Source organism: Engystomops pustulosus, chromosome 10, assembly GCF_040894005.1.
Source record: "Engystomops pustulosus chromosome 10, aEngPut4.maternal, whole genome shotgun sequence".
Taxonomy (NCBI): Eukaryota; Metazoa; Chordata; class Amphibia; order Anura; family Leptodactylidae; genus Engystomops; species Engystomops pustulosus.
This window is the reverse complement of record NC_092420.1, coordinates 22,262,095-22,285,107: the sequence shown is the minus strand read 5'-3', so window position 1 is coordinate 22,285,107 and position 23,013 is coordinate 22,262,095. Positions and strand designations below refer to the sequence as shown.

Below are 23,013 nucleotides of genomic sequence, written 5' to 3'. Positions count from 1 at the left end.
TGCAGTTCTGGTTATTAAATTATCTATAGAACATATCAGAATAAATAGGTTCTCACCCCTATAGATCAGCAGAAAATAAGGCGGACAGCTCCGTTCCCTGTGCAGTGGTCAAATGAGGGTACTGCAGACAAGTCCCTTAATATTTGACTGGGAGCTAAGCTGCAGTGGCTTGCTTCTACCACTACACACAGAACGGCAGCTCATCTATAGCAGTGCACAGGGTGTTGATATTGAATTTCCTTGGAATATGACATTGATATTTTAAGGCTGCAATAATATTATATAATAATATGTTTTATTTTGATTTTTGTGCTGCATTACAGCTACAGTACAGCGTTTAACCTCTGAAAAAGCGTGGTGCTATTTTAAAAAGGAAACGGTCATATTCCTTTTTATTCTGGACCAACCTATTCATACACAGTGAGCTCTCTTCATACACCTTCATATATCCGTCAGTGAGAAGGAAGGTCTTTATAACGCACTTCATTGAGGTTTATGGTTCCCTCTGTACCTACCACAAATAATTTGTAAACCACAGATACTCTTCCAATGCAATTATAACGCCCAACATAATAAGATCCAACGAGATGACTATCTGTTGCCAGACCAAAATAATCCCCCCACCCTTTGTGCAGGCTTCATCCCCGGGGTTGTTGGTTTTCTCTCTTCTTATTATTACTGTAACTGTGTTCTGTTTGATTAAAGTTAATGGAACTTGGCAGACAAAAAAAATTGATCCATTTCTAACTACACATTAGAGACTGACAAAGAAGGATAATAACGATGGATCCAGGTCACTGGACGGACCCATTCCAGATAACCCAAACTTAGCTGAACATTAATGAAGATCTACCTAATGTACGACTAATTGATCAACTCAGTTGTAATGTTCAAGATATCTGTCCATTGATCATTATGCAATCAAGTATGTTAGGTTGCAACACAAATTACTGTATGTAACTTTGTTTTGTTAAAAATAAAAAAATAAAAACTTAAAAGTACTCTATTTGCAATTGCAATATATATAGTTATAGTTTCTGAGCTATCTACACATAACTTTGTAATAATTTAGTGTTGGTTTTCCTAGAATACACCTCTGAATGATTACAGCACCCCAGAGCAAGAGGATCCCCTAATGAAGTTATCCTCCGGGACAGAAACCAATGAATCCTCACCATATGGAAGAGCTTCTAGTTTTAGCTCCCCAGAGCTACCCGCAGCTATACGTAGTGCATTTGTTTTAGGGGTAAGATAATGCCTTAACTTGTCACTGTGATAAATGGTGCAGTCTGCAGACTGGACATAGTGTTCTGTCTGTAGGCAGCATGTTATACAGCAGGGGGGAACTGCACAGGTTGTACAAAGTGTTCTGTCTGCAGACAGTATGTTATAAAGCAGGGGGGACTGAGCAGATTGTACATAGTGTCCTGTCTGCAAGCTGCATGTTATACAGCAGGGGGGACTGAGCAGATTGTACATAGTGTCCTGTCTACAAGCTGCATGTTATACAGCAGGGGGAACTGAGCAGATTGTACATAGTGTTCTGTCTGTAGGCGGCATGTTATACAGCAGGGGGGGAACTGAACAGGTTGTATATTGTATTCTGTCTGCAGGCAGCATGTTATAGAGCAGTGGGAGCGGGGTGTATTGTATGTAGTGTCCTGTCTACAGGAAACCTCTTATACAGCATGAGGAGCTGAATAGAATTTACACTGTGTCCTATCTGCATGCTGTTATAGAGCAGGAGGAACTCGGGACAATTTACATGGTGTTCTATGTGCAGGTAGTATGTTATAGAGCAGGAGGAGCTGATATATAGTCTGTAGATTAAATCATTTATCTGTTTAATTTGTGTTCTGGATGACAGATTTCAATTACCTGAAATTCCAACACCCCTGAATAACCCCCTTAACCCAGAATGTCCTAAAAGGAAAATAGGTTTCTTAAATAGGAAAGACCCTATGAAATATGAATGTAAATATGATTGTACAAGGTAGCGTTGTCTTTGCAGGAAGCGGCTCCATTGGATCATCCTTTTAGTGCTGTAAAACGTCAGCAGCAAAAGAAATGGTTAGAGGAGCTGAACAAGCAAAGGGAGGAAGCGGCTCTGCGTAAGATGGAAGAAAAACAGAAATTTCAGGAGGTATTTTGCATTTTAATGGATTATTTGTATAATGACGCTGTCAGAATTTTAAGTAGTTTTCACAATTTTGCTATTGATGAGTGGGGCACCCCCATTTATCAGGCGAGCTTTGGTGATTGCCGCTTCTCTATGGCGTCACATTCATTGCTCGCATGGACTGACTGCAGCTCAGGTATTGAATATAGAGCTGAGCTGTAATATCAAACCCAGCCGCTATACAATGTACGGTGCTGTGCTTTGTGAGCAGTGAAGTTACCACAGCATCCAAGCACATCATGTAAAGTTCTGTCACGTTTGAAGATCATTATATTGTTAATCGATAATGTTCCTTTTTTTGCAGAGTTCTCAGCAGGATCACTGGGCGATGCATTTCGATTCCTTTAAGAAGCAGAATCCTGTCTCTCAGAATGCGGTCACATTGCAGCACTTTGAAAATCTTCAAGCGACACCCGATCCCGCAGGGGGTACACCATCTCCTTCTGCAAGTCATCGTCACCAGGAACCTAGAGAAACTTTAAAATCCACTGAGGAGGAACATTTTCAAAATCAGAAAGCTGGGTAGGCGAGCTACATATTGCACTGATGTGATGGAACCTGCCATTAGGTTAGCACCATTAACCCTATTGACAGGTTCCCACAGAAATCTTGACACTGTGACCCATTCTCTTTATATAAAAATCCAAAGCTTGGATCCAGCTTAAAAAAGTAGCTGGCAACTTGCCATGAGACTCAACAAATCACAGGGGCAGATTTCTCTTTACTGTGTGACTCAACTCAGATCCCCAATGACGGAGTTGAGAGAGACGTTGGCTGTGTGACTTGCCAAAGAGAATTTTATTGGGGAAAGAGGAAATGAGGGAGTCCAGAGAGAAATTGGCTCCCTCATTCCCCCTCCCTCAGGAATTCTCTTCAGCGAGTCACACACAACATCAAGTGTCTCTCAATTGAATCCAGAAGGAGGGGATAATGAGGGAGTTGAGCTATATCACTGTTGAAAGTTGTTGGTAAATCCACAGCAATACATTGTAATGGGCAAGTTGAAAACAGCACAAGGTTGAGATTTTGGGAAATCTTGCGTAGTGGGTTTACTGTCCACAGGTCATCTGCTATGGTCTGGCCTGTGTATCCCCCATCCTTATAGGGTTTCCTACCTCTTTAAACTTAATCCCTTAGACCAGTGATGGTGATCATTTTAGAGACTGAGTTCCCAGACTACAAAAATAACCTACATATTCTTCGCTAAGTGCCAAATGGCAATTTAAGCAGTCATTTATTGCTCCCCACTTTGTCACAGATTTCAATCATATTGGCGAGGACACAATTACAGGGTTACACCTCCTCGCTCCTTCTCCAGTCACTAAAATAATGCTGAACGTGGCACGTCCTGTGCTGCCTGGGACTTCAGGAGGAGGCCTTTGAGTCTTGTATGGGGAACTCTGTGCTGGGTGTTGGCCTTGGCACACAGAGAGGTACACCCGAGCAAATCACTGCCCTTACACCTCTTTCCCTCTGCTCCCAGTTCACACTAAAGATCAAATGTATGATGTAATTATGTTCAGGTGTGTTAGCCATGGGGGAATGGAGGTCAGGCTTTGTATCTTTGAGTACAGTAAAATTTTATATTTTTTACTATACTAATAATTGGTTTAAATACGATTTAAACTTTTTTTTTTTTTTTTTTTTAGGTTTTTGCGTACTATGACCTCTCTATTAGACCCTGTACAGATTGAGGAAAGGGATCGTAAAAGATTGAAGCAGCTGGAACATCAGGTACACACACACACGTTTTTATGGGCAATTGCATCTGTTTTGTATCTGATGATTACATACTGTTTCTTATTTTAATGCAGTTCATTAATTTTTAGTGACAAGATGTAGATGCAGATTATTGCTCATCAGTAATGTATATACAATCACTAGACCGGGTTGTAAACTATGATGGAAACAGGAGGAGTAACTTGAAGCTCCTCTGCCCCAAGTCAAACGTTTTAGGTGTGAAAACAACAAAATTATTGTATTCACATGAGAAGTCCTTCAAACTGGTGCACAGAGGAAGGGAGGAGGAGGGAGGAGGAGGGAGGAAACCGCCTCAGCCAATGGTGTAACTATAATCCAAAAGAAGAAATTTAATCCTCTAGAAATATGGTAAAAAAATCTTGGATCCTTTATTTAATCCATACTGGTACAAAGATAAAATCCAATTATACTGTACAGCAAAAGTAGGCAAATCTACGCGTTACAGGCCTTTATATGTGGCCCTTACTCATGGTCCATTCGCATTTTGCTTAACACATATTTAAATAAAACACATAAATGACACCTGCATTGACACAAATCATTTCCTTGGTCAGGGAAACACACCCACATTGGAGACCAATCATAAGCAGATTCTACTTCCACAATCACATGACACATGTCATGTGACAGAAAGGGGGAGGATCCAGACTGAACAGATCCCCATCACTTCACAAGTAACATAGTATCGTACATCTAAAGCAAAATATCAGCCAACTTTGCAGGATGTAGTTAAGAGAAGGAATATATATACCAATGTGTATATTTTATGGGAGATAGAGAAACCAAACGGGGAAGAAAATTATGATCTCTCATAAATGTACATTAGATCCATCCTATTATTGAGGCCCTGAGCTCGCTAGCAAGGTTTATCACTCAGGGATTGAGTATCCAATTTATTCTGGGGGCACAATTACAGAAGGCCTGTGTGTGACCTTAATCCAGGATTCTAAAGTTTTCCCAGATCAGTTTATATCTCCCGCTTTTGGATTTCTTGCTAGTCCTAACTAGTCCCCTGATGATTCACCCTAACTGGTACTGAAACGCGAAGGGAAGGACGGGGAGCACTTTTTATTGATATATGACTATACAGTACACTTGTCGAGGGATGACATGGGCACTGTCCTTGTCAGGAGCTTTTGGGGCTATAGGGACCATATAGTGTTGAGGGCGAGCATATAAAATATATACGCCTAGGTCTACCACAGGAATACACATCCTGAAGCCCGATACTCTTCATGGTAAGATTGCTCCATATATATGATTTTTGGAAGTGATGATTTTTTTTAAACCATTTATATTAGTACAGGTTAAGTTTTAAGTGACTAGTCTTTTTTGCTTTGGTGGTATCTGTCTCAAACTTTTTAGGGTCTAGAGAGCCACAAGCTGAATAAAGTGAATTAGACGTGTACAATATAAGATATAGATGTGATTCAAGAAGAAACAAATCTGTACCATCTAATGATTTTTGTGCGTTGAGAATCTTAAAATGTCTATACAAGGGTCATATTCTCTCGGATATGAGCATCTCCAGGTCTTACTCTTCTTTTACTTGCCAGAAAGCCATAGCGGCTCAAGTGGAAGAAAAGCGCAGGAGAAAGCAGCTGGAAGAAGAACAGAGGCGGAGGGAAGAGCAGGAGGAGGAGAGGCGACTGGCCAGAGAGCGGGAGCAGATGCGGCAGCAGTACGAGGAAGACTCCTATAAGCAGAAACATAAAGAAGTAGGAGGCCATTAATCTTGCCCCTTGTTGTAGGAGGCAACGTTCACCTCTAAGTCACAGATCCAGTTATAGGTTATGTAATCAAGAAAAGGGACGACCCCAATATAAGGTTTCTCTTTGGGATTTGTTGGGCGTCATTGGTGTCCATCAAGTGACCGATTATCCCAAGTGATTTGATTTAATAATGGAAAACACAATAAAGGTGACAGAGCCCATGGCCATACCACTCTACTTTTACACAACATGTCCTTGATTATCACTATGCAAGTCAGTATCATCCACCCTCCTCTGTATGAATGTGCCAGCCGCACTTCCCAGGCCAAATACACGTGTGTAATCCGAACTCTATGCCTTATAATGGGTTCTGATCTGTACCTCTGTATGGTAGTACTCCAGCCATTTATTTTCTCACTTCTTCATACGGCGCTATAAAACAATTTAGTGGAAAACCTGACCTCTTGCGCAGTGTAAGCCGTCTCCGAGATTCCCAGTATGAAGTATCTCTACCCCATCTGGATGATGATGTAACATATGTTACCTCTACTGTAGCTCAGCCACCAATATCTGAAGTGGGACATGTAATGTAGTTAGAGTTATAACACTCATTTTAACCCTTGTTCGCTGATAGGAGGTTCTTGACCAGAAGACCAGAGAATTGTACCACAGTATGCAGAGGGCGCAAGAAGAAGCCCAGCGGCTGAAGCAGGAGCAGCGCATGCGCCACCTACTGCAGAAGGGACACGATATATCCAACCTACAGAAAAACACAGCTGGTAAATACAAGTCTACCTGGAGATTCATGTATTCTAAGATTTCATTTGTCTAGACAATATAAAGGCCTCCTTCCTGTATGTAGCAGAATCTCTATTACTAATTTTCAAGAAGTGTTGTCCCTAGGGAAACAGAATCCTGATGGATTCCATTCAAATCACTGGATTCTGGCCTTGTATCTGGCACTTATACTATATTTAGTTTTCAGTCACACAGATAATAAGACCCTTATATCTGTGGCTTCACTATCTGCTGGATAGGAAAGGATTATTAATAAATACTTGAGTTTCCCCCAGGCACTGACCTATACAATTACTTATTTCAGCGGATGCACTTGCTATAGAGCAGAGGTCCCCAACCTTTTTTGCACCAGGGACCGGCTTTAAGCTAGACCAGTTTTCCATGGCCCGGTGGGGGTGGGGGCGGGGCTTTGGTCATATGGGGTGGGGTTATGGAGGGGTGGAGCTTATAATATCAGATATCAGGGAGTGTCCGGACCAGATCCATCATATCGGTTTGGTGTAAAAATAAAGCAATACAAAATGCATACAGCATATCGCCATGTAGTATAAAATGCATACAGCGTATCGCCATGTAGTATAAAATGCATACAGCGTATCGCCATGTAGTATAAAATGCATACAGCGTATCGCCATGTAGTATAAAATGCATACAGCGTATCGCCATGTAGTATAAAATGCATACAGCGTATCGCCATGTAGTATAAAATGCATACAGCGTATCGCCATGTAGTATAAAATGCATACAGCGTATCGCCATGTAGTATAAAATGCATACAGCGTATCGCCATGTAGTATAAAATGCATACAGCGTATCGCCATGTAGTATAAAATGCATACAGCGTATCGCCATGTAGTATAAAATGCATACAGCGTATCGCCATGTAGTATAAAATGCATACAGCGTATCGCCATGTAGTATAAAATGCATACAGCGTATCGCCATGTAGTATAAAATGCATACAGCGTATCGCCATGTAGTATAAAATGCATACAGCGTATCGCCATGTAGTATAAAATGCATACAGCGTATCGCCATGTAGTATAAAATGCATACAGCGTATCGCCATGTAGTATAAAATGCATACAGAATACCGCCATGTAGTATAAAATGCATACAGAATACCGCCATGTAGTATAAAATGCATCCAGCGTGCCACCAAGTAGTATAAAATGCATCCAGCGTGCCACCAAGTAGTATAAAATAGATACAACGTACCGCCAAGTAGTATAAAATGCATACAGTGTATCGCCATGTAGTATAAAATGCATACAGAATACCGCCATGTAGTATAAAATAGATACAACGTACCGCCAAGTAGTATAAAATGCATACAGCGTATCGCCATGTAGTATAAAATGCATACAGCGTATCGCCATGTAGTATAAAATGCATACAGCGTATCGCCATGTAGTATAAAATGCATACAGCGTATCGCCATGTAGTATAAAATGCATACAGCGTATCGCCATGTAGTATAAAATGCATACAGCGTATCGCCATGTAGTATAAAATGCATACAGAATACCGCCATGTAGTATAAAATGCATACAGAATACCGCCATGTAGTATAAAATGCATCCAGCGTGCCACCAAGTAGTATAAAATGCATCCAGCGTGCCACCAAGTAGTATAAAATAGATACAACGTACCGCCAAGTAGTATAAAATGCATACAGTGTATCGCCATGTAGTATAAAATGCATACAGAATACCGCCATGTAGTATAAAATAGATACAACGTACCGCCAAGTAGTATAAAATGCATACCGAGTACTGCCATGTAGTACAAAATAGAAGCCCTGATAAATATCACAAATGCTGCATATACATACAGCATATATACACATAAACAAACAGTAGATACAGCATATACACACACACACACATACATATATACACACACATACACATATATACAAACACATATATATACACACACATATTACATATATTTACACATATATACACATATTACACATATATATGCAAAGATAAAGTAACCTTACCCCTCTATTGTGTTCCTGGAAATTTCGGTGCCTTGTCCTGCAGCGGTGGTGGCGAGGCTAGGGAGCCTGGAGCTTAAGCGGGGGCAGGGGGAGCAGGGAGCCGAGAGCCTGGAGGGGGGGGGGGGCATTAGCGGAGCCGGGTTAAGACGGGATTCAAAGGGGAGCCGAGAGCCGGAAGCGGGTAGGTGAAGAACCGAGAACGGGGGGGCAGAGGGAGCGGTAGGGGAGCGTGGAGCTTCAGCAGGGAGCCGGGAGCGGGGGGCAGAGGGAGCGGAGAGCGGAGGGAGCGGTAGGGGAGCGTGGAGCTTCAGCAGGGGCAGGGAGCTGAGAGCCGGGAGCGTGGAGCTTCAGCAGGGGCAGGGAGCCGGGAGTGGGGGGCAGAGGGAGCGGAGAGCGGAGGGAGCGGTAGGGGAGCGTGGAGCTTCGGGAGCGGGGGGCAGAGGGAGCGGAGGGAGCGGTAGGGGAGCGTGGAGCTTCAGCAGGGAGCCGAGAGCGGGGGGCGGAGGGAGCGGAGAGCTCGCGGCAGTAGCGGCCCCGCACAGCGGGCACATCACCTCTTGTACCGGGGGGAGGCAGAAGTTCCCCCGCGGGCGCTCCCTGGGCCCCGTGTGTTGTGTGAGGTGCGGAGATGAACCGCAGGACCTGGGCCTTCAGAGGCGGCTGCTCTCTGTGGACGAGGCCTCGGCCTGGAGCCTGAGCCGACAACTCAACGGGGGGAGCGGAGCCGCGGCCCCCTGCGCGGACCGGCTGATAAGCTGCAACGGCCCGGTCCTGGTCCGCGGACCGGTGGTTGGGGACCTCTGCTATAGAGCGCAGAGCAATCTACTAGTAAAGGATCACCTCCGTATCCAAAGAGAATAGGTTTAAAGTCCCCCTGCAGATATTGAGGTTATACTGTACTAGTTCTCATCCAGAAACAAACCAGGTACTGCTCCTTACAGATTATAAAATGTATATATTATAATATATAAAGATTCTGGAATCTATTCGTCAATCCTGGTTCTGCAGGTAGATTCTTCCTGCAGGTTAGTTGCTCTGTAATTCCCATGGCTTTCGCTTGTAAGTGATGATTTTTATTGCCTGATGTTTCTTTAGGAGACACAGCACATACAGAGAGCAGCAGGGCAGCGAGTCGCACGGCTGAGGCTCCATCTGACGACCCCCAGAACAGTGTTATGAGACAAAGCACTTTACCAGTTACCTCACCCCGGAAGGACACGGCTGTACAGACCGGTAAGGGTTATTACAGTCTCACTATCACATGTGAGTAGAGCTGGATTGCCCTTCTCCAGATAAAAGTTCTAGTGTTGCAAATGTCTCCAGTTCTTTTGTAATGCCAACTCTAGGTAATCCTTGGCCTCCGCAGTGCCCGCTGTTATAGAATAAGTGATGTCTGGTCTAATCCCTGGCACTTCTGGCCTAGCCAGCATTGCTGAAGAACCAGAGACTGTCATGATGCTTGGTGAAAAAACCCTTGCAAGAGAATCGACCATTTGCTTTTATGCATCATACCTTGAGAATGCTGTAGGTGCACTGATGCAGAAACATCTTGTTTCATCCCTGAACGGAGTGGTTTTGCTGAAAAAATATTATGATAATGAGGCTCTATCGCTCTTGTGGCTGCCTCGCACTTAACTTGTTATCATTGGACAACCCCTTAAAGGAAACCTACCACTGCTTGCATGAAGAAATCATGCAAGCAGACCACCCTGTAGGCTACTTAATGCAGATGCCGGCACATAGTTTAGTTAGGCTCGGCGAACGTTAGTTTAGGTAAAAAAACGATTTTCTTACATATGTAAATGACCCCTCCGGTGCTACCCTGCGCCATCTTCGGCTGGCGATGGCTTCCGATGTTTAATTACTCCCGCCTCCTTCAAATTACCCGTCCTCCTTCAGGTGCCGAGAGCCGTGACGTCACCAAGCTCTCGGCACCTATCGCCGGCCGGCTGTCCGAAACTTCGTGTTTGCGCATGCGCGATAAGTGCCGAGAGCTTGGTGACGTCACGGCTCTCGGCACCTGAAGGAGGACGGGTAATTTGAAGGAGGCGGGAGTAATTAAACATCGCCAGCCGAAGATGACGTAGGGTAGCACCGGAGGGGTCATTTACATATGTAAGAAAATCGTTTTTTTACCTAAACTAACGTTCGCCGAGCCTAACTAAACTATGTGCCGGCATCTGCATTAAGTAGTCTACAGGGTGGTCTGCTTGCATGATTTCATCATGCAAGCAGTGGTAGGTTTCCTTTAAGGGTTTTTTTTTCGCTCATTTCTCGCTCTCCACCTTCAAAAATCCATAACTTTTTCATTTTTACGTGTACAGACCTGTGTGAGGGCTTATTTTGTGCGTAACAAATTTTACTTTCCCGTAATGTTATTTATTTTTACATGCCGTGTACTGCGAAGCTGAAAAAAAATTCCAAATGTGGAAAAATTAAAAAAAAAAAAAAAAAAAGTCACATTCTTGTGGGCTCAGTTTTTATGACTTTGACTGTGCACTCAAAATAACCTCAGCTTTATTCTTTGGTTCGGTGCGATCGCGGTGATACCAAATTTATACAGGTTTTATTGTGTTTTAATACATTTTCAAAAATTAAACGAATGTGTACAAAAAAGAAAAAAAAAATTTTGCCATCTTCTGAAGCTAATAACTTTTTCATACTTTGGCGCACGGAGCTTTGTGAGGTGTCATTTTTTGCGAAATGAGCCGACTTTTGCATTGCTACCATTTTGAGGTCTGTGCGACATTTTGATCATTTTTTTATGTGATGTAAAAAGGTGTAAAAGTGGCATTTCGGACATTTGGGCGCCATTTCCCGCCTCGGAGGTCACCGCCGGCCGTAACCGTTTTTTATATTTTGATAGATTAGGTATTGCCGCGTCCCAAAATGCCCAATGTGTCTGTGATTTTTACTGTTTATTATGTTTTATATCAGTTCTAGCGAAAGGGGGGCGATTTTGAATTTTTAATATTTTATACATTTTTTTTATTCTTTAAACTTATTTTCACTAATTCTTAGACTATCTAGGGTACATTAACCCTAGATGGTCAGATCGTTCCTACTATATACTGCAATACTTCTGTATTGCAATATATGGCATTTTTGCAGCTCATTCATTACAATGAGCCACTGGCTCATTGTAACGAATCTGCAGAAGCCATTAAGCCTCAGGTCAAATGAAGACCCGAGGCTACCATGGCAACCGATCGCCGCCCCCCGATGACGTTCGGAATAAAGATGGCGGCACCCGTGCGCCGCGGTCTTTTAAATGCCGCCGGCGGCAATCAAAGGGTTAATAGCCGCGATCGGTGCAAGCACCGACCGCGGTTATTGGCGGTGGGGGTTTGCTGCTATATGCAACAGCTGCCACCTTTGTATGAAGAGGACTCAGCCCGTGGGCCCTCTTCATACATTCCCTGTACCTCTGCGCCGTAGAGCTATGGCGCAGAGCGTTAAGGGGTTAAACATAACTTCAGTTACCAGATTTGTGTTCAAGAAACCTTTTTAATTTCTCCTCTTTTCTTGATTTGTGGTCAAGTCTTCAATATATTTTTCTTTCTTCTGTAGATGACTTGAATCTTGTATTGAAGCCAGATCCTGTGTTACATTACAAAGAGATGGCGTGGAGACACGAGCGCAGCGCCTCCCCTGACATTCCCATAGAATTCAAGGACCAACCACGTAAAGTAGAAACCCAAACCAAAAAGGTTCATATCCACAGAGACCGAAACGAGTCCAGCAAGGAAAACACTAACACCTACAATGATGTTTACGATCAGTTCGCAAGAACAGAAAAGCAGAGCAAGGAGCCCGGGCGCAAACCAGACTGGAACAAAAACCGTCCACCGAAGAAATACATCCCGGCATCAGAGCGCTACCCCCGAGGCCTCCAGAAGCAGAGGGAGGAGAGCAAAGTGCGCAGACAGATGGAGCTGCTGCACTTGGTGGAGAAGAATTCTGCAAATAACTTGCATTTAAGGAAAGGGAATTCCCCTGAGAAGTCTCCAGTTCCTCGAGAAGAAACCAAGATCCCTCCACATCAGGAGGACGTGAGAACTACACAGGAGGCCAAAAAGGTAACATTAGTGCACAACGTAAGATTAGTTCTTACAAAGATGTTACACAGTCAAAGCGAGGAAGCTGTCCGTACTCGGTGGAGAGGCTTACAATCTAATCACCATATGTCTTTCCCATGCTCTGCTCTGGTTTTGTTGCTAGACTTAAATACCACACACACCTGTAGCTTTTGCTTTACAAGCCAGGACAGATGTGGATATTGTAGATGAATGATTATAAGTGTTTATGACTAAACCACCACAGCAGACAGCTGGTATATTCTAGTTAAGTGTACGTTTTAGAGGGGTCCAGCTTAGATGTAGTGCCCCATCAAGGTTTCCCCTCTCCACGGAGTGGGGGGTAACTTGCTGATTGGTGGGATTCCTCAGGATCACCTTAACAGGTGCCTCTGGTCTACCGCTCTATTCATTTCTATGGCGGTGGTGGAGAAAGCTGATAGCAGCACCCTGCTACTTCCGTCATAGACAGTCATTGGAATGGAAGAGCAAGCGTCTGACCTTTCATATAAGGTATAATGGACCTCACGGATCGCCAAATTATCCACTATCCTGGGGATAGAGAGGAAAAAAAAAGTGATGTGGTCGGACAATACCTTTAATGCAATGAAAATATTCCTTTCAAGGTGAGGGAACTGTTGGCGACTCCATGATCAGCTGTTTGTACTTTCTATGTCCACTTTAAAGGGTTACAACTGCAGGACCTAGAAATTCCAATACTTAAAGGGAAATCCTGTCAGCAGGATGTCACACATCTGGTTAATGGTGACTTCTGCTGCAGGTCCCATCATACTCAGCAGTCTCTATTCAACTTCTGGAGCCGAGTGCTCCTTACCCCTCTGTGTTGAAAGCTGAGCTCGGCCCCACTCAATCACAGTGAAGTGGGACACGGGTGCCATAGACCTTTATGGGGGGCCGTGTTCTGGCCGCAAATTGTGCAGCCAGATCGTGGGCCCCCATATGGCTGTGTGATTGAAGTCAAATGCACATTGACATCTGCCATTACCCTGATGTGTAAAATCCTGATGAAAGGTTCCCTGTAACTGTGACATGTTGTGGAATAAGAAGTATGCACTGCTTACTCTAGGTCGCTGCAGTCCAAAAGACCAGCTGCAATATTGTGTGTGTGTGTGTGTTCTGCTCCCATTGACCCTACAAAGCAAGGGTTACCCGGCCTAACTTTTCTGTTTTTATTGGGTTGAAATAATTCTTACCTTTTATTTTAAGCAGGAAGACAAAGTTCAGAGAGTTGAATCAAGTTTCAAGAGGTAAGTGGATGTGTATATGTTCTTCTGAACCTGAAACCTATTTTGTACACAGTAATATTCCTGACCTGTATAGCGTTTACACCCTATGATTTATGCAATCTGATTCTTCATTACTACATTGTCCTGCACAGTGATGATACATTACCTTGTCGTCACAGACCGGACTCTCCGCCTGTTCCTGCTGTAAAGAACAGATTACATCAAGCTCAGAAAAGATCCGCGGTTACCCCCGCTCCTCTAGTTTACAACGGAAACCATGTGTCCATTCCACGACATGTCCCCCCAGACCTCGAGAGGTTAGAATCGGACCGACCCCCATCTTCACATTTTGTTCCATATGTTCGGACAAAAGAGATTTATTATCTAGATCCTAATGCGCCTATGTCCAGACCTTCAACGCATGAGCCCCAGCACCATCCAACAGGTATGAGCCAGATCCATTATTCATCACAAATATATATCATAATCATAAAACCTCACCTGTCCTTAGGATTTAGTCCCACAAACCAGTAACTACCTGGTATCCAGGACACTGGATTATAATGATGTCCTTCTATGTTCTGGGAGATTAAGCATTACCATGTATTTTTGGTTTTGACGCGAGTCAATAGGTTTTCCCAATTATTTTGGTGTTAAAATTAGGTACCTCTGCTTAACTCGGGTCCGCTTATACTTGAGTATATATGGTAGTAGCATTTACCAAAATATGTTATAAGTATGTACTGCATTATTCCATCACCATTTCTCAGGTTCAGCTACAGATGCAGAGGGTGCATGTACTGCAAATCGAAAGTCTTTCCTGCAGCTTCTTCTACATTTTGCCTTCAGCTGCCCGGCTGGAGGGGAGCGTTTCAAACTCCAGTATCTCCTGAACCCTGGCACATAGAGGCACCTGATGTTATGTTGTCATAATCGGAAATAGAAAGATGTACATAAAAAAATCTACATCTTTTAGTACAACCTTAAGGGTGGGGATCTCTGGTTCTGTGAAGCATTCATAAATCAGGGGAAATTCTCCTATTTAATATGACAGCAAAATTGTGTTTTTAGGTGCCCTGGTTCAGTAGATTTAGCAGTTTGAAGTTGGTCACTGTCAGCCGGCAGTCTGAAAATCTCAGACTTTCCTTCAATGCAACAAAAAGGAAAGTCTCAGCGCGCATGCACAGGATTTTCAGGCTGCCGGCTGACGTCAACAGCAATCTGAATGATCGAAAGGCGGGACCTGGCTGTATTAATTTATGCACACCTCCGTTGGGGTTATCAGCCCTGGGAGCCAGGAGGCGTTCAGATAATGAGGCTCATTAGTATAGTTTATACGTTTTTGTTTTGTTTTTTTATTTTAGCAAAATCTTCCTATTCCAATGTTAAACAAAAACGGTTTCTGAAAAAAAAGCCATCGGAATGAGAGTGCGTTTGAGGAGTCTACCATCAGTATATTTGATGGTAGATGTCTCCTTTAGACTAAGAAGTGCCACTAGATATTAATTATAAGAAAATCACACCTGTTGGGTAACACCAAATTTCAAAATATCCGATAAAAAAAAAAAAAAAAGAAAAAAGATTGGGCATCATGCGCTTTTGTTATTTCAGTATTTAGAAGAGCCTGAACAATCATCCTGCAAATGATTGGACATGTAAATTCAGCATTTCCCCTCACATATCATATGATGACCCTATACTGCACAATAGATTGTTTTCCAGATTTCCATCAGATCGCTGACAAATTGCAAAAAAGGTGCCCCTTGTACAAAATGTGAAAAGGGGTCACAGAAATTCTGAAAAAACTATTTTTTGTCTTTTAGGCAGTGACCAGGATTCACGGCAGATATTCAGCTCTGATCATGCAAAGGACCCGTTGCTGAATCCTAATGTAGTCAGAAATAAGGATCGTCAGCAAGCAATACTGAGGGGGCTGTCAGAACTACGCAAGGTCTGTATCGTCTTATAGAAAAGGCTGCCACCTGGTGGTTAAAGGGTACGGCAATGTGCAGGGCCACTGTCACCAGCATCACTCTCTGCCTGAGATGAGCCAAGTTTAGCGACTGGGTCAGTTACTGCCCATTTCTGTAGATTACAGAAACACAAGCCTAATGCAAGACATTTCATATCCTTCCCGAGGAGAAAGTAGATTAATGGCGCAAATCTGCTGACAGGTTCCCTTCTAAGTGGTTTCCCACAACCCTGTTTTAGAGCAGTAAGCCAAGTATCTGTTGTACATAGAAATGACACTAACTCATAGATGGATCCAGGCACCGCGACTGTGGTAATCTTCTTATATTTGTCATCCATGGCCTCCTTAATTGTACAAGTTGATTTAACACGTATGCTAATGAGCATGAGGGGCTCTAGTGTTTCCAAAGCCCCTCAGTGATGTCTTTTCACTTGTTACAGTGAGCCAAACATGTCTCCCTCCTTCCTCTGCCTGTGTAACCCAGCAGCAGGAAGTGCAGGGGAAGGAAAGAACTGCTGTGCCCCATTGTAACAGGGAGTGAAAAGACATCACTAAGGGTGATGCCACTCGTGGCATTTTCTGTCCATTTTTAAGCATGCGTTTTCAGTCCGTTTAATAACGTGTCTGTTTTCCATTTGGCTGCTTTGAACCTGTCTGTCTATTAAGATAAATGGGTTCAAAGCAGCCAAATGCATGGAAAACAGTAAGAAAAGGATGCATTTTAAAAATGGACCGAAAATGCCACGTGTGTCTTCTCCTTAAGGGGCTCTGGTAACACCCCCCCCCTTCCCCCGGCATAAATTGTAAATTATGATTTTAGAAGAAAGTTAATGAATTATAATATAAAGGAAGGAGGTCATAGATAACAAATATAAGGAGATACCACAGTCCTGGTGCCTGGATCTCTGAGTAATGTCCCTCTGGTTTATCATGATGGATTTTGATTTTTTTTTTTTATGCTTTTATGTGGCCCCAGCATTAAAGAAAATCTATATATTATTCGCACTAAGGCTGCATTCACATTTAGTCCTCCATTGTAAGGATAGGTTGGGAGGATCCCTGATGTATCCTTACAATGAAGCAGTTGTTGTGGAAGAGTGCAGCACAGCTCCAGATGAGATTCACAGCCGGGCGCACCCCTCCCCTCTCCATAGAGCAGTGCAGGGCCGGTGCAGAAACACAGCGAAGTATAAGACATGCCCTATAGTTCTTCATGCATGGTCACACTGCAGTGAGCCAAGGTGCCATAGACATGAGTGGGGACAGATATGCAGCTGCAAATAAGTTCTCATTACGTTGGTGGGAATGAGCCCCTTTTATTGAACCATCATACAACATAATTTCTCCCGCCAAAGCAATCTTTATCCAGCACAGTTTAGAAAGATTTATCATGCTAGATAGTAACTGCTTTGGTAGTTGAAATGTTCCATGATGGGTGAATAAAAATTAATCTTGAGCTGTGCTGCGGTTGTCATCTTCGACAATTGTTACCTTGAATCTGTGACCTGGATAAAGTCTGCGCTCCTTCTTCCATTTTTATTTCTTTTAATCTGAGATTGGTGTTGCGGTCATTTACAATGGAGGGCAGCAGCGTATGCCACTGTATGTGTATATTCGCTCTTCTCTGGTTTAGCCCCTCTGCCCTGAAAGCAGGAATAGCAGTGATAAGCAGCTGCAGTGGAAAAACACCTACGATGTACACTCAACAGAGGCCAGGGGTGGATGCCATAAAGTGACCGAACATATACAGCTTTTTCCAGCAGGATAATGTACAACTCTGTTTTCTGCACTTTTTAATCTTGTGTTTCTTGCTGGATATGACTTCTACTTAGCAGACAGTGGCCAAAAGCATTCCTCCATCTAGCAGTTTATGTCTATGGACTCATGCAGTGTATACAGATGGAGATTTCATGGCTGTACACTGAACATGACCTAAAAACATGACAAGTTATGTGCAAGAGGGTTGTAGCCCTTCAGGCCTCATCTGTTAATTCTGCATTTTCTATGCATAAGAGCAGCATCACTCCTATCAGATATTTTCTCATGATAACCTGAGTTTCCTAGAGCTATGTCTACCAGAACTTTGCAATTTTTTTCTTTCTTTTTCTCCTCTCTAGGGTTTGCTACAGAAACAAAGGGAACTGGAGACGGGCCTGATGCCGGATGTTTAGGACAATGGACCAAGCGGCTTCTGCCCAGTTTACAGAAGTTAGATGTAGGACTGTGTGTGGTTATTATGTTATCTAGATGCACTGTAACACAATCAATGTGAATTATGTGTTTGCTGCTGTATTGTGTATTTATCAAACTTCTCATAGGAGTGTGTGTCAATTTTGTAGACGGTTTTTAATAAAAAAATTATTTTTGTTATATTTATAATAAACAGGGTTTTTTTTGTAGTTTGGGGATGGAAATTTTCATGCAGCATTGCCCTTTCCCTGTATGGATGGATAGGAAATTATGTATGGTGTATGATCCTAAGCTCCATGTAGTGGTGGCTGAGGGCTGGCTCATCTCTGCCATTTAACAGTCTGGAGTGGAGGTGGGCGAATTCACACATGGCATTTACTGCACGCTTTCAAAACGCACTGAAGAGATTAGCCTAATTAAATTGATAACAATTGTGTTTACAAAACGAATATGTTAACATGATAGCACACGTGTTAACAATGTCAACATTTGTGTTTACAAAATGCTAACACTAATTTAATTAGGTGAATTTCTCTTCAGCGGTTGCACTGCATTTTAAACACATGCGTTAAACGCCAAGTGTGACCCTAAAAACTAGGATTAAAAATCATTGCCCCCATCTCTAAATGGTTCCAAATTTCCATGGCTGCAATGTTTAAAAAAAAAAAAAAAATTTGCACTCATCTGGTGAGCTGCATATAAGTTTACAAAGAAACTAAGGGAGTCCAACAAGGCCCTTCATATTCAGGGTGCATTCACACGTTGTTAACACATGCATTTTAAAATGCATTACCACAGCTTAGAAGAGATTTGCCTGATTACATTGCTGTTAACACATGCAGTTTTGTAATTCAGCAAATCTCCTCTTCTCGGCTGTTGTAATGCGTTTCAAAATGCATGTGTGTATGGTGGTCACTTTCATTGTGCTCTGCCTCCTTGTTCCTGACTGACAGGTCTCACTGCTGTTCTGCTGTGTGGAACAAGGAAAGAACATTGGGCTCTTAAAGTCATGTAGACAGGGTCATGTCATCTAAGGACCTGTTATATCCTATGTATGTATCTGATCACATGAAATCACAGCATCCTCCATGGAGCTTACAGGAAGCGAATCAGCCTATGCATCAGCATTGACTGACTGTTCTAGTACCCGTGTATACACCAGGGATATTTTAATGAATAAGCAATCAAACAAAGTTTAAATAAATAAACACCCCATTACATATTACACTTACATATAAAAAAAGGAAAAAAAATCGGCACACAAACCCCAGATATGTAGTATTACCACTGCCCGTAATGACCTGTACAGTAAAACAATTCTTAAATCTGTACAATAAATGGTATTTTAAAGTTATTTAAAATCCCACATAAAATGCAATACAAAGTGATAAAAAAAGTATCAATACAAAAATGGAATTGTACATGGCATAACTCTGTTCTATAGAGCTTGTTTTTAGGACAAAAATTAGGTGCAAAAATTATAGATTTTTCCTCACATCAGGTGTTATTCTACAAAATTAGTAAAATGCAAGCAAAAATATAGAAACTTATCATTGTAATGATACTGACCCGCAGAATAAATCCACTTATTGTATACGGTGAACACACAAAAAAAAGTTAAATCAATTACAGAATTAATGGGTTTTTTTTGTACAACCCTCTTCCTTAAAAAAAAAAATAAAAAAAAAAAATACATTTTTCAGTAGTAGCACATAGCCTCCCCCCAAAATCGAAAAATGACATCTCATCCCATAAAAAAATAAGCCCTTACATGGCAACATTAACATATTATATTCTTATAGCTCACAAAAGTGCGCCAACTAAAACCCCCTAATTTCTATAGGGCAAAGCTGGCAGCTGCAGGGCGCTCCTTCCCTTCTGAGGGGTGCAAATTTGAAAATTCAGTGATGTATTGGGGGTTCTAATATTATGGATGTTAAATTCCCTTAAAAAACAAGATCCCCAAAAAATTAATTCTGAAATCTCCTTAAAATACTGAAAACCCAATGATCAATTTGTAAGTTGCGGGCCACCAAAATAAATTATCCAGACATTTTAAAAATGATGCCCCTAATTTTGCAACAAATTGGAAAACCTATCCAGCATTTTCCATGTACAGGCAGTCCCCGGGTTACGTACAAGATAGGGTCCGGAGGTTTGTTCTTAAGTTGAATTTGTATGCAAGTCGAAACTGTATATTTTATAATTGTAGATCCAGACAAAAAAAATTTTGGCCCCAGTGACAATTGGAGTTTCAAAATTTTTTGCTGTAATGGGACCAAGGATTATGAATAAAGCTTCATTACAGACACCTTACAGTCTGGGACTAAAATAAAGCATCCAGGGAGCTTCACCAGAGGTCAGAGGGGTCTGTCTGTAACTATGGGTTGTCTGTAAGTCGGGTGTCCTTAAGTAGGGGACCGTCTGTATATAGCCGGCCATCATTTTTCGTGCTACTTATATTCAAGTATATACAGTAGAGTGATAAAACTGTCTGAAAACAAGAGAATTTCAAATTTTGAAAATGGCAAGTTTTCCCAAAAAATTGCCTTTAAAAAAAAAAAAAAAAGAAAAAAAAAGAAAAAGAAAAATACACCCAAAACATAGCCAAAGTTTACCACGAAGGTGAAGTAAGTCATGTGATGAGAGTCTCAAAATCACTATGGTAAGGTAAAGCGTTCAATAGTTGTAACCAAGTAAAGTGACATGTCAGATTACAAACAAAATGGGTCTGAGCCTTAAGCTATCAACTGGCTGTGTCTTTAAGGGGTTAAACCTGTGCTTTTTTTTTTCTTTTGAATCAAGTGATTTTTTTTTTTTTCATTTTGTATAAACATAAAATCCAGTCTTACCTGTTTTACAGCAGCATCGTCCTAACTTCAGTCTTGGACACAACATCAGATCTTACAGCTCAGTCAAGCGACTGCCACAAATATGTGTCAAAGATTTTGGGACTATTTCAAACATGGTGAAGTTTATCTAAAAATGAAAAAGGTAGTCTAGGGGGTTGGCCACTTTTCAATAAATCTCTTCCAGTAGACCTGTCTCTGCATGTATATGTACCTGTAGCTTTGCCTCTTATGAGAGCCTCAGCCTTTCACTGTCCTCATCGTGTGAAACACCATGAGGATGAGCTCTAGCAATGTGCGTTTCTCTCACAGTCATCCTCCTTCCCCCCCCCCCCCTGTGTCTGTCAGTGAGACTGTCATATCTGTGCTGGTCCAGCTCCTCCTATTCATCGGAGCTCAGACATGTAAACAAGGAATTACGGAGAGTTTGCAGACAGCACTAAAGGGGCAGGACTGCTAAATCACTTAATGAACATTCAACATTAAAAAGCTGCCAACCCCTTTGAGCCCTCATTCACACCACTGCTGTTTCAGTGGCTAGAACAAGGCCCCATATGCCCTACAGACTGTCTGGGTCACAGGGTAGTTTTTTTTTTTTATTGTCATCTGCATCTGCTCACACACAGGTTGCAAACAACAGTCCATGGAAGCTCCACACACGGCCTGAAAGCAGCACTGGTTTGTGTGCAGGATTGGACAAGACAGCTCAGTTCTATACGGCATAAATTGGAAAGCCTCCTTCCCTTATGTTATAACCTACATAAGAAACTTTAAGGCAGGCCAAGAGGGAATATGACCAGGCTGAGAAACGGGTGGGGCTTAGAAGGGATCACTAGAGGTCATAAGAAAAATAGCCAAATAATATCAGGCAGCAGGATTACAGCCCAATCATCCGCTCGTACCTGCAACACAAGACCTCATTTTAGAGCCCAAGACCAACGGCATAAGTTGTACATGAAAAATAACCAAAACGGAAAGATTTGCAGAGACCACTAGTGCTACTTAATCTTTGGTTTCTACATTGCATTTGAGTCATGTTGATGTGATATCAACAATAAGGCCGCATTCACATGACCGTATGGGAGTTGTATGTACGGCCCCAAGCTTGCGGCCATACATAGACCACAATGGCAACACAGCACCATACTACTCCGTACATGGGAAAAGATAGGACATGCCGTGCATCTCTATGGGGAGGGGCCACCCCTCCTCCTCTCCAGCGCGTTGGACATATGCTCGCTCGGCTACGGCCCGGCGGCATACGCTCATGTGAATCCAGCCTAAGAAAAACCTTATGGATCAGAGTCGTAGTATTGGAGTGCCGAGCGTTTCAACACTATTGGTGAGAAGTTTCCTCATTGCGAATTTCCGGTTTAGCTTTTTCACAAACAATTTTAAAATAAAAGTTAGAAAGAAAAAAAAAAAAGCATGGAAAATAGAAAGTCAGAAAAGAAAGAAAAAGTGCAATTTAAGTTCATTTACGTAAAAAAAATTTATTTACTCGTTATGTTATATACATGATATAAGGACTCCAAAAAGAGGCAGAGAAAAGGGGGATTTTCCCCTCAATATATAATAAAATGTTATTTTACTTTGGGTAAGAAACAAAAAGAAATCTTACAAAAAGTTATTTATATATAAATACTTCAATTATATTGCAAGGAGATAAGGGGGGGGGGAATTATTTTACATTCCACTTCTGATCCCACTTAGAACGTTTTGGGGTCTCCTGATCCGTTGGCCGGCTGTATGAATTGGTGAAATAGCTTTCCCCTGATGTTTGGGTACCCAGAACAGGGCATACACTTGATCCGAGAAATGTTTGATGTGTGAGAAGGTTGAAATGGGAAATACCTAACGACCGGCTGCTGTAGTCCCGGAAATTGGTGGCTGTGTCATCTCCTGCCACACTGCTATTGTCACCCGTTGTAGACCCTGCTGTTGACACTGGTGTCACCGGCTGCACGCAGTCAGAATCCACGGTGGGGGAGCTCTGCTTTAGGCCCTCGGTTTGAGCGTCCTCTGCTCCGGAGTCTCTTGCAGCTTTATTTGCCTCCGTTTTAGGGTTTGCGGAGTTGGCGCACACTTCGATGTCTGGTGTTTCGACCTCCGAGTCCAGAGACATATCCTCATCCTCCTTGACATCAGCTTCAGTGGGAGCTGTTTTACAAAGAGAACTTGCCTAAATATTTGGCCACATAAAAAGAGACATTACTTTTTC

At 42.4% G+C, this 23,013-nt stretch overlaps 2 protein-coding genes across 8 annotated transcripts in view; one reads left to right on the top strand and one right to left on the bottom strand.

Moving 5' to 3' along the window:
* The window catches only part of CCDC66 (coiled-coil domain containing 66), a 46,047-nt gene extending 27,911 nt beyond the window's left edge, over window positions 1-18,136 (top strand). For 2 of the 5 annotated variants that reach the window (XM_072128944.1, XM_072128942.1), the window contains exons 8-19: window positions 1,088-1,246; window positions 2,012-2,143; window positions 2,484-2,701; window positions 3,829-3,913; window positions 5,497-5,658; window positions 6,287-6,431; window positions 9,554-9,691; window positions 12,029-12,537; window positions 13,762-13,802; window positions 13,934-14,226; window positions 15,605-15,732; window positions 17,871-18,136. In XM_072128944.1, coding sequence (XP_071985045.1) covers window positions 1,088-1,246; window positions 2,012-2,143; window positions 2,484-2,701; window positions 3,829-3,913; window positions 5,497-5,658; window positions 6,287-6,431; window positions 9,554-9,691; window positions 12,029-12,537; window positions 13,762-13,802; window positions 13,934-14,226; window positions 15,605-15,732; window positions 17,871-17,924 — 2,064 coding nt within the window. In that variant the 3' untranslated portion in view covers window positions 17,925-18,136. The remainder of the gene's footprint in view (window positions 1-1,087; window positions 1,247-2,011; window positions 2,144-2,483; window positions 2,702-3,828; window positions 3,914-5,496; window positions 5,659-6,286; window positions 6,432-9,553; window positions 9,692-12,028; window positions 12,538-13,761; window positions 13,803-13,933; window positions 14,227-15,604; window positions 15,733-17,870) is intronic. The other 3 variants (XM_072128946.1, XM_072128943.1, XM_072128945.1) reach the window with 3 other exon arrangements.
* A 4,129-nt stretch (window positions 18,137-22,265) lies between these two features.
* The window catches only part of TASOR (transcription activation suppressor), a 40,919-nt gene continuing 40,171 nt past the window's right edge, over window positions 22,266-23,013 (bottom strand). For 2 of the 3 annotated variants that reach the window (XM_072128456.1, XM_072128457.1), the window contains one exon: window positions 22,266-22,952. In XM_072128456.1, coding sequence (XP_071984557.1) covers window positions 22,474-22,952 — 479 coding nt within the window. In that variant the 3' untranslated portion in view covers window positions 22,266-22,473. Of the gene's footprint in view, window positions 22,975-23,013 lie in introns of all 3 variants that reach the window. The other variant, XM_072128458.1, reaches the window with a different exon arrangement.